The sequence below is a fragment of the Xenopus laevis genome, chromosome 6S, assembly GCF_017654675.1.
Source record: "Xenopus laevis strain J_2021 chromosome 6S, Xenopus_laevis_v10.1, whole genome shotgun sequence".
Taxonomy (NCBI): domain Eukaryota; kingdom Metazoa; phylum Chordata; class Amphibia; order Anura; family Pipidae; genus Xenopus; species Xenopus laevis.
The window spans coordinates 66,970,050-66,988,727 of NC_054382.1; the positions used below are offsets into that span (position 1 = coordinate 66,970,050).

The 18,678-nt window shown below is 35.3% G+C and overlaps 1 protein-coding gene across 3 annotated transcripts in view; it reads right to left on the minus strand.

Moving 5' to 3' along the window:
• cdh12.S (cadherin 12, type 2 (N-cadherin 2) S homeolog) overlaps positions 1-18,678 on the minus strand; it is a 435,062-nt gene that overhangs the window by 145,372 nt on the left and 271,012 nt on the right. For all 3 annotated transcript variants that reach the window (XM_041567647.1, XM_018241720.2, XM_041567646.1), the window contains one exon: positions 12,566-12,981. In XM_041567647.1, coding sequence (XP_041423581.1) covers positions 12,566-12,901 — 336 coding nt within the window. In that variant the 5' untranslated portion in view covers positions 12,902-12,981. The remainder of the gene's footprint in view (positions 1-12,565; positions 12,982-18,678) is intronic.

Here is an 18,678-nt window from a genome sequence, read left to right on the forward strand (position 1 = left end):
AATACTGTATTGCAAAGAATAACCAATCTTTATGCAAATATTATGATAAATGGTTACCTTGGGGTAATAATGATCATTTGGATAACGTTGAGTCTGCTATATATAGGAGATAACAGAATCTCTAAACTACAGGATCTTTTAAGGCATCTCTGAGGTCAGGATATGTTATGTGATAGATTATATTTGATCTCTGTTCGTTGGCTCTTGATGTTACATTTCAGGCATAAATATCTCCCCTCTCCCCACCCTTTGTTTTTTTTTTCCCCCCTCTCCCTCTCTTTTTTTATATTTTTCTTTTTTCATATTTGCTAAGTTAGTTTTATAGGTTTTTTTTCTGTATTATAAATGACTTTGGATACTGTACTGCTTCTCACCTTATATGAATAATGATTTCAATGTATACACCTTTGTACACCTCTTTCACAGCTGTGTTAGATATGTATAACTTTCTACTGCATTTGTGAATTTCATTTGTCCATCGTCAATAAAAAAGTATTGGAAATTAAAAATGTCAACAGACTTTAACAAATATCCCCCATCATCCTGTGTATACCAGGGGTTAGTATGCCCGCCCCCCTTGAACATTTAATGGCAACAGGCTAAATAATAATATGATAGGCTGTTGCTTCATGGCTAGAGAAATGTTTTCCTACATAAATAGGGGCATGGGTACAAATCAATATCCTTTAAAGGAGCAACTCTTCTAAATAACTTTATCTTCTTTTCATATGATTAAGGGTTAAAAAGAAGAAAACAAGTTGATTTGGATTCACTTTGCCCCCAAGACTTGAGCTTAGAATAAATCAATTGGTACTTACAAAATTGCTTTGTAATGCTCCGTCTTTTTTTACCAGTATCTTTTCTATTTCACATTGACAAAATTGGACTTTAATGAATAGGTGCAAATGACATTTAAATTCCCAGTTACTTCATTATCATGGGAATAAATTAGCCACCAACAGCTGCAAGCTCCAAGTAAATTACAAAATGTTCCTTTCTGATATGAGTGAACAGAGATTATAAGGGTGAAACTAATAACCACACTGGACAAAAAATCATGGGGTGTTAACCCATAAGCTGTCTATGAGATGTTCAGTGCTTTTAAAATACTGTGTTTTAGGCATCCATAGCCAAGTTGGATGAATGCAGTTATCCCCAATTTGTTTTAGCCGTCAAGAATCTGACATGTTGTCATTGATTTATACAATAGTATAATCATAGCTATCAACAGTATCTAGATGCAGAGAAAAGCTCATACTTAAGTAAGTTTATATTTTTAATAAGTAAAAAATCCTGTAAATACTTCCTAAATATACTAAAATGCTAAATATATTTGTGGATTCAAAACCACGATTTGCTGGCTGAACAATTTTTTATGAAATTACATCTTAAGTTTATTTTTAGTATGTTAAATCATTCTTAGTAACTTTTCAAATTGTTATTATTATTTATTTGTTTATTTATTTTATATTATGGTTGTTGGTGTCACTGACCTCAGCAATGAAAAAAAAAAAACAACAACAAAAACCTCAGAACTTCTCAGTTTATTTAATTTTGCTTATTTCCCTTTAGGCCTGCTCCTTATCATATTATTTACAGATTTCTGAATTTCTTCCTGGTTGCTATAATTGTTGCCTTAGCAACTATAAACAATTGAAATTCCAAGTTGGAAATTTGAGGGAAAAAGTAATGGCAACAATATTGTTGATGTTGCAACATTATACCTACCATGTATCAATTTACCGAACCTCATCCTGAAATAAGTCAAACAAGGCCACAGTGTTTACTAACGAGAATGCATTAGTATGAACAAAATCCATTCATTATTTATCATAGAACTTCCAACTGATATAAAACTCATACCTGGTGGATGTCCCATGGAAAACACCCATTTTGTTGGCCGGATTTAGGCCTTACCCATTTTACCAAATAGAACAAAGGCTGCTGCCACAACGGCTAGCCAAGCGCCTCCCTCAAAATCACTCTATTTGCCATCTCCCCACTGGGATCATTGCTCAGTAGGGCTTTCCATTTTCAACTGAATTATGCCAAATAGAAGATGCTGTTCCCATGAGCCATCACCAGCAGCAGAAAAGTTGGACCCTTTCAAGCTTTTTTTGCACCCCACAAAGACAGGACAAGTTGAACCCCCTCTCTTCAATCAAAGTTGTGCATGTCATAAACAAACTCATTAGGGTGTACACCATTGGTGCCAAACCATACTGCCATATTCATCTCGAAATCTCTGTGCGAAATTACCAGACCCCCATTGTGAACTACAAACTTAGTTAACTTTTATTCTCACTGTAACCTGGACAGAATGTCAGACCAAGCCACTAGCAAACAAGGACAAGCCCCCACAATTAAAGTATTTTATTTTATTTCTTTTATCAAAATTGTCATAGTGAATAGTGCATAAGTCATTTCCTCCCAAGTGTACAATAAAGATGCCTGGGGTTCCCTACATCCATGCCCTCTCCATGAACCGCAATAAAGTTTGCCACAGACCATCCTCCTGAAAACCATCCATCTTAGCATTGCAGTTTCCTTGTTGAGCCCCAACTGCCTCCCTTTAAGACAAACTAACCAAGCTCTATGTAAAACCGAATAGAACCACTTCAAAATCCGAAAAACATGTTTATTAACTTCTGACTTAACAGTTTCAGCAAACTAAGTAACCATTTTTCTATTGTAATTAACTTTTCCTTTTTGCCTACGGTACCCTTTTAGTGGCTGTCATATAACAATGTCTTTAGCGTGGTCAGGGAGGCCCTTGATCTCTGTCCAATGATGCTGTAGAAGTACCTCCTTTGTGTAACTCACTGATCCACCATATCAGTACTCCCCTGTTGTTGTCTAACCCCTCATACTTACACTCATACTTACACCACCTGACAAATTCCCAATCATCCCATACCCTGGAATACCTGGCCCATGTAGCCATGGCAACCAAGCTCTTCACTACTTCTGCCACTTTCCAGCCACCAAATCCCAAAGCCAGACTGACCAGTCAACATAGACCCTCTTGTTTTGCTGAGGGCCAGCTTGTGAAACCAGGTCCACTGAAAACAAGAAAGAGCATCTGCAATATTATTTCAGACTCCTGGGGAGTGAATTTATAATTTTCTTGGAAGCTTTGGCTTGGTACAATCATAGCCCCTGAGAACCTTATATTATCTTAAGGTAAATTAAATTCCATGAGGTCTGAATCAAGTTTGACACCCATAAACTTTACTATTGTAGCTGTCCCTTCGGTATTTCATTTCCTTGCCACCATTTTCATGGTGCCCAGCAGTAGCTGGGACTGTAGTAAATCTCTTGGACCTACAAACAAAAAGTCATTCATGTAGTGTATTGTTGACTGCACCCCTAACTCAACCCTCACAACCCATTCCAGGAAAGTACTGAAGGATCATCCTATCAGAAGGCATTTGTCTATGTAAATCTGCTCCCTCCAACAGCAACCCAACAGATTAAAGCATTTTGGGTACATCAGTAAGCCAGTGTCAGCCTTCACCATCAAACCACCCTCTCCTGCTGCTCTCAGCAGCTCTGAAGCCTTGTCAAAGGAAGTGTAAGTGACTCTGTACAAGCAATGTCATCATTCATGGACCCTTCCTCAGGGTATGAAAGATGGTGTATGAGCCTAAATTTCAATGGTTCCTTCTATGGAACAACCCAGAGGGGGGAGATCAACATTGCCGTGAATGGGGGGCATCATAAGGTGCAATGTAATTTAACTCCCTGAATGGAATCAGGAAACCCATAGAATTCCCCTCCTCCAAAAGCTGTCTGCTGATATTTATAGTTCCTTAAATTGAGACCACATTGAGGCCACATTCACACACAAACACACATATATATATATATAGGTATATGTGCATGCGCACATCTTGAATATGCGCATGCGAAACATACTTCAAGGCAGCTGGGCGGCATACCACCCCTGAATTTCTGCCGTCCTAGGTCCAGGCCTTAGTGACCTTGCCACAAATCTGGGCCTGTTGGTGTTACTAGTCCATTAAAAATCAGATGATTTGCCAAACATATATCTGCAGTATAAGAAAAGTCCCAGTCTGAACTTAGAGAGAGGAAGGAAAATTTACAGTATATTATTAGGGAACAATCTCCTGTACCATAAATGCTTCACTTTGCAATCCAAATAAAATGAATGGAGCAATTGTGAAAGAAATAGGTTTGCTCCTAAATAATTATAATATGATAAAATAAATAAAAAATAAATACATTTTGTCACCAAGTAGGTGCTATAACAATGTTTAGTTACATTTACATTTTTCTATTACATGCAAGAACTGTTTCATTAACATGTATAGCATTTCCTAAATCCATTTCTTCCAAGCAAATTAAGACTCTAAATGACGTATAGCTAATTGAATTATATAATGGTAATGACTGCATAGTTCTTTGTAAACATTTGTACAAAGCTGTCATCTGACTATAAGCATTGTTTGTTACACAACAATAGATACAACTTGCCTGTTTATCTGTATTACAAGACGTTTTCAAATTATATTTACCAAAGCAGACCTCACTATGAATGAACATAAAGTTGTCTCCTGTCATCTAATGAATATTTCATAATGTATAAATGTGTAACTTTCTCACAGAAAAGACAGTTGAGCTGTGTAATTTAAATAAAAGACTGATATTGTGTAGACATTCATTCTTTGTTATATCTGACAATATAATATAGCACATTATGCTTCATAATAATTCTGCAGTTTTAATGTGACTCACTATATCTGAAAGCTGCTGTATAAACATTGTGATTGATATAAGGATGTCAAGTAATTTTCGCTATTGTTCTATGAATCTTTAATAAAAACACTTTAGAGAGCTCAGTGGCAAGGATTTATGGTTTTGCAGTCATCATAAGAAAAAAGCTTTGTGTTCTATGAAATATTTGAGAATAAAAAAACATTTTAGTCTATCTTAATTACATGTGTGCATTTATTAAGATAATTAGGCAACATTTATTCACATTTTAATGGAACTAGTCTTTACGTATGCAGGAAATAATACTGTACATTTAGTAAATATTCTATGATGAATCACACATCTGAAACCAGATTAAAAGAATGTTAAGATACGCAGCAGGAAATATGTGCAATCATGAATGTATTATTTTCCATCTTTGTTCAATGAATTTCATCTTCCCTCCCCATTTCATTCCATTCTCCATTAACTTCATTTACATTAAAAAATGTAATTGGTATTTAAATCTTTACATTCATAATAGTCTCCTGGAAAAATGGCGTAATTAATGTTTAAAACATGTTATGGTACAGTATGTGATCTATGGAGATGGCAGTTTCCATTTACACTGAACAAACTAAAGTATGCAACATACCATCTCCCACTCATAAATTATGAATAAATACATGCAATCAGTGAAAGATAGGGATGTAGCGAACTGTTCGCCGGCGAACTAGTTCGCGCGAACTTCGACTGTTCGCGTCCGCCGCAAGTTCGCGAACGTCGCGCGACGTTCGCCAATAGGCGTTCGCGTCAAAATCGTTCGACCATTCGATCACTAAAATCCTTCGATCGTTCGAATTGAACGATTTTCGGATGTTCGAAGTTCGCGAACAGTTCGCGAACTGTTCGCATTTTTTACCGGTGTTCGCGAACACATACTCGGCGGTTCGCTACATCCCTAGTGAAAGATTGTTGTGCGAACACATTAACAGGAAAATTGTTATAAATCATTAAAGATTTCTCAACCTTTATCACTTTACCTTTTGATAAAAAAAATCTTGAAATGTTGAAAATCTTGAAAATGCATATGGTGATATTCTTAGACAAACTAGGCATATTCATAGATACCCAATAAAATAGTTATCTATCCAGATATGCCCCATTATAGAACATAGGTTAAATCAAACCACTTACATTGAGTTTGATCAGTGACTTAAGGGGGTGGCACATGGGTCATACCTGTTTGCTTTTGAAACTGAGCTGCATGCTAAGGATCATTTGCAAACTCACTGGACAATTATGTCTCATGTGGCCCCACTTTATAGTTGCTGACTAAGCGGAAAAGCAGGACATTGGGTTCTGCTATGTTAGACATCCTATCATCCCAGCCTTTATGAATTGCATTTTTGGCTAACTAACTATATTAGCAACATTTTTTTTATTTTACACAGCCTATTTACCCAAGTTTCTATTTTTAAATGAACTGTTACTTTAAACTTTTTTAACATCCCAGGATCTAAAATACATCCATTGTTCTCAATAATGGGGGATCTGAGAAGTTGACTATTGTTACAACTTTTTATTGTTCAATATATTTTTTTGATCTAGATGTATATATAAAATAAAATAAAATGAAAAGGGAGATGGCAAGCATTGCACTACAGGAAACACAATGAAAATATGTAAAAATAATTCCAGCTTTTTATAGAACTGTTGGAGGGGTTTAGTTATTGGTGTGATATTAAAGGGATCCTATTATGATTTTTTTTGGTATTGTTTTTATTTCTAAATTATACTGTTTACACTGCAAATAATTCACTCTACCATAAACAATTTCATTCCTGAACCAACAAGTGTATTTTTTAGTGTACCTTGTAATATTGGTGTGTAGGTAGCCGTCTCAGGTAATTTTGCCTGGTCATGTGCTTTCAGAAAGAGAACAGCACTTCTTGATGGAACTGCTTACAAACAGGCTATTGTTTCTACCTCTTTTTTACTATGGAGTGTTGTTCTTATGTCTATCAGGGAGCTGTTATCTTGTGTCAGGGAGCTGTTATTTGGTTACCATTCCCATTGTTCTGTTTTTAGGCTGCTTGGGCGGAAAGAGAGGGGGTGACATCACTCCAACTTGGAGCACGTCACATGACTGAGGTCACTTTGGAAACTGATATGTCTAGCCCCATGTCAGTTTTCAAAATTAAATATAGTATCGGTTTGTTCTTTTGAAAAACTGATTTCAGTGCAGAAGTTTGCTGGAGCTGCACTATTAACTGATGTGTTTTGAAAAAAAGCATGTTTTCCCACGACAGTATCAGTATTCTTCTTCTATTATCTATACCGTTTGTTTAACTAGAAAGATTTGTGTTTGCAAGATAGTAAAAATAGCTGTTGAGTAAGAACTATTACAAATGATATGGATCTTTAGAGCAACTGGAGTAACAGAAGGCAGTTACTCAAGTTACCCATCCCCTACCTATCCCAGTATAGTTACTATTTCATTGTCTGCAAGCTTGGGACACAGACAATAACTGAGGATAATTAGCTCTGTTTAAAGTAACTTTTCTAGGGGAGGAAGTAACAGTAAAAATAATAACAACTGGCAGTTGAAATTAAACAGAACACATTTTAATAGAAATTAATATTAATTATACTGGCTAGGTTGCTTATAATGGTTTAACATTGTTAAAATTATTTAGAAAGCACTGCACATTATCATTTAGAGGCTGATGAAGAGCTTATCCATGGACATCCATATCCACAGAAAAGTATATTTTACCATTTCAGTTTTCATTTCAGAAATATAATACAGTGAGTTACTCAAAAAGTCCAAGCAGTAGTAGTAGGGTAATTGATTTTCAACTTTTTACTTAAGTTGTCATAAATATATATTTTTAAATGTATTCACAAGTTTTGATTCACATTTACATTCTTGCTTTCATTTTCTTGGATATGTTACATTTATCTGTCTGCATAAAGCCCTTTGTAAATAGTTTAAAGTAAAAAAAATTTAAATGTTTATTCACTCTATTGTTTACATTAGAAGGCTGGTTGATGGTATTAAGCACTGTAAATTATAGATAAGTTACATAGTTACATAGTTAAATTGGGTTAAAAAAAAAAGTCCATCAAGTTCAACCCCTCCAAATGAAAACCCAGCATACATACATACTCCCCTCTCTACTTTTAATTAAATTCTATATACCCATACCTATACTAACTATAGAGCTTAGTATCACAATAGCCTTTGATATTATGTCTGTCCAAAAAATCATCCAAGCCATTCTTAAAGGCATTAACTGAATCAGCCATCACAACATCACCCGGCAGTGCATTCCACAACCTCACTGTCCTGACTGTGAAGAACCCCCTACGTTGCTTCAAATGAAAGTTCTTTTCTTCTAGTCTAAAGGGGTGGCCTCTGGTACGGTGATCCACTTTATGGGTAAAAAGGTCCCCTGCCATTTGTCTATAATGTCCTCTAATGTACTTGTAAAGTGTAATCATGTCCCCACGCAAGCGCCTTTTTTCCAGAGAAAACAACCCCAACCTTGACAGTCTACCCTCATAATTTAAGTCTTCCGTCCCTCTAACCAATTTAGTTGCACATCTCTGCACTCTCTCCAGCTCATTTATATCCCTCTTAAGGACTGGAGTCCAAAACTGCACTGCATACTCCAGATGAGGCCTTACCAGGGACCTATAAAGAGGCATAATTATGTTTTCATCCCTTGAGTTAATGCCCTTTTTTATGCAAGACAGAACTTTATTTGCTTTAGTAGCCACAGAATGACACTGCCCAGAATTAGACAACGTGTTCTCTACAAAGACCCCTAGATCCTTTTCATTTAAGGAAACTCCCAACACATTGCCATTTAGTGTATAACTTGCATTTATATTATTTTTGCCAAAGTGCATAACCTTGCATTTATCAACATTGAACCTCATTTTCCAGTTTTCTGCCCAGTTTTCCAGTTTAGACAAATCACTCTGCAAAGTGGCAGCATCCTGCATGGAACCTATAGTTCTGCACAATTTAGTATCATCTGCAAAAATAGAAACAGTACTTTCAATGCCCACCTCCAGGTCATTAATAAACAAGTTGAAAAGCAAGGGACCTAGTACAGAGCCCTGCGGTACTCCACTAACAACACTGGTCCAATTAGAAAATGTTCCATCTACCACCACTCTTTGTAGTCTATCTTTTAGCCAGTTCTCTATCCAGGTACAAATACTATGTTCCAGGCCAACATTCCTTAATTTAACCAGTAACCTTTTGTGTGGCACTGTATCAAATGCTTTAGCAAAATCTAAGTAAATCACATCCACTGCCATCCCAGAATCGAGGTCTCTACTTACATTCTCATAAAAAGAAATTAAGTTAGTCTGGCAAGATCTATTACGCATAAAACCATGCTGGCACAAACTCATAGTATTATGATTTGCTATGAAGTCCAGTATCTTATCCTTTATTAACCCTTCGAAAAGCTTTCCTACCACTGACGTCAGACTAACTGGCCTATAGTTTTGAGGCTGAGAACGGAATCCTTTTTTGAATAGAGGCACCACATTAGCAATTCGCCAGTCTCTCGGCACTATGCCAGATCTCAATGAATCCTGAAAAATTAAGTAAAGAGGTTTGGCAATCACAGAGCTAAGCTCACTAATTACCCTGGGATGAATACCATCTGGTCCTGGACCTTTGTTAATCTTAACATGTTCTAGTCTCTTTTGAATTTCTTCATGTGTGAACCATGCATCATTAGTTGTATTAGTGACAGACTAGTGTCTGTACAAACATAGGAAATGGAGAGAGGGAGCAGGGAAATAATTACCAATTAGTCTGCACCAAGTGACTGTCAGAGAGGTCTTGCACATGCCTGCATAGTGTAACATTAATGCTGCAATGCTTAACAAATCCCCTGATTTTACACTATTTTCCTTGTAAACTGAAGAAGGTAAAAATGAGGACTCTACTGTATGTGCAAAATTACATGTAACATATTGTCAAAATAATTATCCCTGAATACCAAAATATTATAATTTCTCCTGATAAGGTGTTCGGAAGTCTGGGGTAAGAAAGGTAAAAGTGCTAAGGAGTCCAATGCTCATTGAGGCAGTAGTTCTTCCACTAGTCTGTCTATTCTCTGCACCTCAAAGTCTGTGCCCACTCCCACTTACTAACTTGGGTGTCTGAATGATGAGCAAGGTAGGAGATGGGTAAGGGGAAGGAGGCAGGCTTGGCTAGGTACCTCGGTACCTCCCTGCTCCCACCCCTCATGAATACAGTGCTGCATAATACAGGTACTATTGTATTTATCAAGGAACCTGTAAGCCTCTGTGCTATAAAACAGAGTGCAGAGACCTGTGGCAATTTTGCATCAGAGGAAGGCGATATGTACCCATTGCACCTATTTTTTGCACATTGCTTTGGGGGCTCAAATAAGAAAAAGAATTGGTGGCAAAACAATAAACACAAATTACATTTATAGATGAGCATTCTTCTTTCTGGAGCAATGCTGTGGCCAATAAATCAATAAAAAATAATAAATACTATTCTTAAATTGAGAAGGTATAGTAATTTCATTTTGATCAGATAATAATGCTAAGCAGAGTGAGTCTCTCATGTTTTTCAGTTTTGGCTTTATAAATGATGAGCTTACCATGCCATTACAATCACTGACATAAGTTTACTAAATCTGCAGAATCTAGAGATTCTTTGGGATGTGTAGGCCTGTTTTTAGTAATTGTGATTTTTTTTTTAAGGATTTCTGTTGGTGTTAGAATAAAATATTGAACTGATGTTTAGAAAGTTATGTAGAGCAAGCGTATTAGGTCAGCCTTTCCTTGATGAAGGCAACTACTTAAAGTCACTTCTGATCTGTGAATCTGATTAAGCTAATCAGCAAAAAAATGTATAAGTAAGACACACTGATTGCCATGTTAAAGTTAAAATAAGTCTTTTGTATAGAAATACAAGTTTTGCATATATTATTGAGTAGCTGATGTTGCTCAAATAATTAAATAACTATATAAAGGATTTCCTATTCAATGTGTATTATTGAATATATTATATTGGTATACAATAAGGGGCTGATTCACTAAGAGTCGAATATCGAGGGTTAATTAACCCTCGATATTCGACTGGGAATAGAAATTCTTCGACTTCGAATATCGAAGTCGAAGGATTTAGCGCAAATAGTGCGATCGTACGATCGAAGGATTATTCCTTCGATCGAACGATTTAATCCTTTGAATCAAACGATTCGAAAGATTTAAATCCAACGATCGAAGGAATATCCTTCAATCAAAAAAAGTTAGGCAAGCCTATGGGGACCTTCCCCATAGGCTAACATTGACTTCGGTAGCTTTTAGATGGCGAACTAGGGGGTCGAAGATTTTTTTAAAGAGACCGTACTTCGACTATCGAATAGTCGAGCGATTTTTTAGTTTGAATCCTTCGATTCGAAGTCGTAGTCGAAGGTCGAAGTAGCCCATTCGATGGTCGAAGTAGCCCAAAAAATACTTCGAAATTCGAAGTTTTTTTACTTTGAATCCTTCACTCGAAGTTAGTGAATTGGCCCCTAAATGTTTTTTTTTATATATATGATTAAATAACTTTACATGTAATGTAGGGAGAAACAGTACTGGGGAAATGGGTAGTGTATGTACTGGAGTTTCTCTGATATGAGAAACTGAAAAAGCTAATCAGCAAATAAATATATACAGTAAGTAAGACACTGTGATTGCCTTCTTAAAGTTAAATTAAATAATTTGTATGAAAAGGAAAGTTTTCTGTATCTTATTTTGTAAGTTAGTGTTGCACAGATAATTCAAGTGCTATTTAAAGATTTCCCTCTTCTATGTGTATTATTGAAAATGAGATATTGGTATGTAATGGGGAGAACACTTCAAAAGTAGTATTAGAATGAGGCAGATCTGGACTGAGAATTAAAATAGGCCCTGGCATTTCACGTACACAGAGACCCAACCAGCCCACATAGAGGCCCAAACAGCCCCCCCCCCAGTCCACTGAATAGTGACTTTCTATGGCAACTTATAGCAGCCCCTCTGGCATTTGCCAGAACCCAAAGATTGCCAGTCCGGGCCTGGAATGAGGGTAGTGTACTACTGTCTTTTGTTTTTTTGAGACCACTCCCTTGCTCACCTGGGGAAATCTGGGAATAACTGGGAGAATTGCATGCCAAGTGTGTCTTCGATGTACAGTATTTAAGGAAAATAATCTTCTACTCAGGTCATGCAGGCCTGTGTTATCTGTTATACAGGTATTGGATGACAAGCCCAACAATTAGGTAGGCTCCCATATATGTTGCACAGGTCTCAGTCATGATGATGGGTCTCCTTTTTACTAAACTCAGGAGAAGTAAACACATTACACATTGAATGGCGAGTGGGTAGACTACAGGTAGAGTCTAATTTAAGTGTTACTGTGTGATAAATTACGTTTGTGTTATGTTTATTACGCAGGTATAGTGCCTTCTGTCAATATAAATTAAGAGCAGATAGCTATTGATTGATTTGGTGGTAGCCATTAACCTCCGCACCCATTATATCTCTTTAACAATCAAGTTCATAATGGTTAAACACATCAACCCTTTGAAGTTTGCAATCATAAATTAAAACACAGTGAAACAAATTGTTTTCAAATTTTAAAGCAATTTTAAAGCAATTTTCTGTCAGGAATTTTGTAATTATAGTGGTTTATACATGTAATCAACTATTAAAGCAGAGTGCCTGAATTTAAAAAAAATAGTGAAACTGATTGTATTGCATATCAGTCAAAATTTCAAAATTAATGTGTTTTTTTTAAGAAAAATAAATGCTATACCTTTCCCACATACTGTGGTTCAGAACCCATATATTCTTCAAGCACGAAGAACTGATTCCATATCCAGCCTCGTTTAACCCGCTGAGCGGCTGATCTTGGTCCTGGCATTGTGATAATAGCATTTTCTCTCTGCTTCAGTGATGGAATCTGTGGTGGCTGCTGTGGCTGTAATGGTGTTAAAAGACCTCCATCAAAAAATAACCAGAGAAGCAGCGATAAGGAGTTCCTTGTAAGCATTGGAAAAGACTTCCCTACAGCCGGGGTGTTAAAATTCCAATACGTGTAGCAAAATTGTAGGATCCAGCTTTGAACTTTTTTAACTTCACCATGCAACATGGACTTTTACTGTACTAAAATGATATATCACTTCTTCAGCTGACAACTTTGCCATCACATGTATATCCATCCCTGGGTGCCTGTAATGAGCAAATTTATATTGTAAGGACTAAAAGAAATACTCAATTTTTCAATTTTAAAAACACCTTTGCAATGTATACTAAAAATGAAAAGTGCATTAATTCCCAATTACATCAAATTTATTTCTCTAAATGTTGTGCCTTTTTTATAGATTCCTTTTATACTATGAACTTTATTGTCAATTATAAATTTGTTTCCAAAACACTAAAATTTATATATTTGATTAAAACAAAATGGTATGTTCATAAAGCTTAATATTTTATATGCATCAACAAAGAATGTTTTTCGGAAATATGGGAGAAACCCAATCAGCAGGTAGTATTTAGACACCTGTTTAAAAGCAAGGATCTTTATAATAACACCTGGGCAAAATAGTGCCTTCTATTATTCTATGATGTATGAAAATTAAAGAGCAGTGTTTGTCTATTAATCCACACTGGTAAACAGTTATTCATCTGCAGCAGTTGAAATGATAAAATAAAATCTGACGGGGGCAATGTTTTACTGCAGTAAAGCAGATATCTGAACCTATATACCCCCTATCTTTTGTAGATATCTGAACCTCTAAAACCCTTAAGCAGCTATCAGAGTGCATAGTTGTAGCCTGGCAGGTGGGTTTTTTATTTGAAAACCAATTTAAACTAATACACATAAATCAAATAAGTCAAAGACTCAAAATGTATGTTGAACCTGTAAAATTACACTAAGGCTATATTCATCATCTTCATGAAATGCAAAATATATGTTTTAAAACTTCTATAATCTATTTTCATAGTAGCAAATTAAATGTGTTTTGTTTATATAGAAAGGGGAAAACAAGCTGTTTATAACAAAAGGGAAATGAAAACACACACATCTGAACAGCAGGTTAAAATGTAAAATGCAAAATACTTTCTAGAAATAATTGTGCTTCATTGTATGTGAAATACAATATATGACAATTAAGTATGTGCAACATTCAAAACAAAACCATAAAGATTTTATGAGCCAAATTATGACAACTCCATAATAAGATCCCAATTACAATAAATGAACTCTATAAAAGCCTGAATAATATGGTATTAATGTTCATTCCAAAATAACACTTTGTCAGCCACATGCAACTTGAAAAAAGCATTTTATAAACTGAGATTAAACTAATGTCATTTTTCCGCACATGCATCATTAATTGCTGGACATATAATCCAGAGAAAGCAAATGTCCTGTGCGTGCAGAATTATTGGTTGATTCTTATTCAAAAAATGAACCTGACAAAGTTTGTAGTTGCTCTTTGTGGTTTGATGACTATAGTTACTGTACCTTGTAAGAAAAGCTTTCTTCTTTACATTTCTGATATCTAGGATAAGTCCTTTTTTATTTGAATTATGAAAATATTATTATAAATAAAGCCTTGAACAGTGTATGAAAGCACAACTTCTGAATATATTCATATTTCCACCATTACAGTGAAAAGCACTGCAAAAAGAACATATGTGTAAATGTCAATGATCAATAAGTAGGCTGGTCACAGCCTGTATTTTAGCCTCAAGCCCATAAAATGATCCTGATATTCATATTATTGATGGGGAAAAATGATACATTTATAAAAAGATGTATATTTTCCAGAAAAGGTGCCAACCCTATCAACAAGGTGTAACAGGGATTCACTAAATTGTTGAAACATAATCTATTACCAAAGTATTTTTAATTTGTAAATGGCAAGCAAAATAAAGTAAGTTATCAGGCTGTAGTGATGGGCAATTCAATTAGTCAAGGAATGGATTTGTGGCGAATGTTTTTGGGAAACTGAGGTGAAAATTCAAAGACGAAAAATCTTTCTCGTCAAAAAAAATTGTTGTGCATCTAAATGGACGTGTGCATAAAAATTATTGCGCGTCAAAACTGTTTGGATGCCCATTGACGTCAATGTATTTGAATTTTTTTTTCCATTTGCATTTTTTTTGCCATTTCGCTAATTTTTAGGTGAAGCAAAATGGGACAAATTTGCCCTTCACTATCAGGCTGTTGTCAGTAAACTGAAAAAAATGTTAAATTGTGCTTTTAAGTAATGCATAATACTGTGTCAATTAGCGTATATGAGTTGTATTTTCTAGTGAAAGATTTTTATTGTATTTTGAAATTTCTTGGCAGAATACATTTTGTGGTATTTATATCTATTTCTTCTTCCTTTCTGGCATATAAAATCTTGAACTTGCCCTATGGCAAGGTTTTGCAGATGCAGATAGAGTCACTGCCCCAATACATAAAGCAGAATAATATAACCTTTATGTATAAGGCTAGTTAATACTGTATTTGTTACTTCAAAATGCATGTGACTGATTTATCAATGAGAGTGAGAGATATAAGGAAGCCTAGCTGAGTAAATGGGTCACATGAACTCATGAAATATAAAATATAAGAAATATGAAACTATAATATGACACAAAATATCAAAAGAGGGTAATAGTATAATTACAGTATCCCCATGTATATAGGTTTGCATTCTACAACACACAATTCAGTAAATTCAGAAAATAACATCTTAAACTTTTTATGGAATAATGGTCATGACCATCATACTGCTAAGAAGATGTAAACCAGATGACACAAGGAATTGTGTGTTTGTGGTTGTGAAAATTAAGTCAATAAAAAACAGTATTTAGTAAGGATGCACTGTATGCAGGATTTGGCTTGGGATTTGGGCTTTTCAGCACTATTTAGATTCTCCAGAATCTGTGTGTTCCCAAACTGAATCCAGATCCTTAAAATCATGTGACTTTTATTCACACAAACAAGGAAATGTAAATCTTTTTCCCATGTGTAACTAATTTGCATATGCAAATTAAAATTTGCCTTGCCCAAATCATTTATAAAAGATTTTCTAGATTCAGGTTTTTTAATAAATACATGCACATGAACTCTTTAGTTTTTTTCTTATTAAAAAACTTTTTGACTTTTGATCTCCCCATGTCTAGACTCCACACATATGGTATGAGACACAGTAGGAAGGAGGGCACTGCTCTGTAGAGCTTACAGTCTCTTACAGTGAGTGGGTATATACCATACAGGTACAAAAACGAGGGCAAAAAGTGCACAATGTTTGGGCAATTACCATTAAGTGCAGCAGTAGGCTAGACATTGTAATGCTCAAGTACTACTGTTTATATAGACATACAAATAGAGTTCAACACAACTCTATTCTAGCCCATGTCCCTTCCTTAGGAGGCTCTTACGATGCTGCCCCCTTCACCCCTCCAACATTTACCTTTCCTGTGTTGGATGGGGGTCCAGAGGTGTGCCGCATCATTAGTGCAAAGTTTGCAAATGTATTCCATGCACTAGAGAAAAGGAATTTCCGGTTTAATAATTTGGCTCTAAAAGCTTTTTGCCACTTCTGGTAACTTGTGGGGATATATCGCATGGCAGGAGCGCGCCTGATAATGAACAAACAGTATTATACACTTCCAAGTATTTTTATGGTATAATTTTGGCATAGCATGTACCAGTAGTTACTGTTTTATTAACTTTAGTAGTAAAAATACAATATGAAGAATTGTTGGACTAAATTAAAATAAATTAGAGTGCTAATTTAAAAAGTTTAGTTGTGAAATAATAAGGAAAAACTTTGGAAGAAATTTGACTTAACACTACAATTATTCTGTTGCCTAAACAAAGGAGTTAGAAATACAAAACCACAGGTTGTTTACTAATCTCTAATTACACACACTGCGTAATAAGATCAAAGTAAAAAGGACCTTTCCCATAAGGTATTAATAAATTACTTATAAATGACTGGTTATTAATCATTATTACATGAAATGAACCTAAGGGCAGAAATAATGGTTTTCTTGTGCTTGTCTCTTTAGGTTACAGAAATAAAGATAATAAAACCTAGTGTAACCTGTTGTCAACTGAATGTACTGGTCAGCTCAGCTGGCCCCTGGTTAGCAGATTATGGAAATAACAACAGTTCAATGTATGTTACTTCATGCAGGTGATTTGTCCCTTAGAGCTTCAGGCATACAGAATTCCTACTGCCCTCAGTGTATGACTGATCACTCACAGATTCACAGGCTTATGTCTTGCTGTGTAGGTTGATTAGTTAGACCAGCAAGCACAATTTTTTATATTAACCATTGTGCATGGGGAAGAAGTACATGATCTATCCTTTAAGGATTTAAAAGGCTATTTTCAATATACTCAGTACATGCAAAAACAAATACATGCAAATCAAAGATTGTGGTCAACAGTCATGGCTTCTGTAAACCGTATTTTAGAAAATGCATTATTAGAAACAACAGTAATGAAGCTGTAAACCTACAGTATGTCACACTAATATTAAGCAAAGCCTTCAAGATTGCTTTTTAAAAAAACAAAAACCTACAGAAACCTAAAAATGATAACAAACATACATGCCTTTACTAAACATTATTCCATTTATTCTATTTAAATCCTGAAGGAATATCTAATCTCTTTCAACACTACATTATATATCAATGTACTGGCTGTTTTTTGAGCACTTTTGTTTAAGTGAGGATTTTAAGAACATCTTCAAAAGATGTCTATGATGATTCTCATTTATCCAGGTCATGATTACAGTATCTGGTAGAATTAATTCAAAGGCAACTGGACATAAAGAGTTTTTTTTTCTTGAAAATGTTTCACCACTCATCCAAGAGACTTCTTAAATTCAACTAAAGTGGTAGAGAATTGGTAATTCCCCAGAATTTAAACCCTTGAGGGTAGTATCACAATGGTTCCATTGGAAACTCACAGTTGTGAAGAGTGCTCTGATCTATACAATGGGGAGTCAAAACAACTGCTTTGTAAGGGAATGGCCCAACATAGAGGGCTAACTCCTCAGGACTAGACTTAGTAGTCTATCTACATCTCAAGGAAAAGGGAACAGAGAAGGGGGCCTGCAGCACAGATTGTCATCAACGTAAAATGCCGCTTTGACATCCTTAACCCGGCAGCTTCACAACAATTCACATTTCAAGTCTTGTACATTGAAAGATTAATACCTGATTCAATGAAAATAATGGTACCATTGTGACTGGATGATATTTTCATACATCTGTGAGTTCCAGCCAACACCTTGCTGAATTTCAATGAAACCACTTTGATTGAGTGAAGGGTTTTAATTCCCAGGGAATTCTTTATTTGAACTGAAGAAGCCATTCGGGTGAGTGTTGAAATTTTTTCAAGAAAAAAACGTCCTAATTTACTTTGAATTTATTCAACTAGATACTGTATCTTCAAAGATACTTTGCATATGTGGAAACCTTTGTGGTATTATATGGAACGTGGTAGTACTGTACATATTGTGTATGCATTACCCTGGTTTCTAAATGTAGTATGTACCTGCATTGTTTATTAAATACATTTTAAGAAATATGTAGTGTATATTAAGCATATATTGTTAAATATATTTCAAGAAATTGTAAGTGTTCTACAGTTTTTTTTTTAAAGTGTCTCCACTTTTTTTAAGTAAACAATGGAAGCAGATTTAGTATTACTGTATGGACAGCATGCACTTTTATGCTCATTGCAAAATGTAAAAATCACTTTTCCTTACAGGAAGCTGCATTTATTTCAGTAGAGTTCCAGCAAAAACTTGATTTTATCTGTTGAACTGGCAAGGTCATAAAATCTGTATGTACTGTAGCTCAGTGGAAGATAAGGGAAAGGTGTGCTGCCAAAGCAGATTATGGACA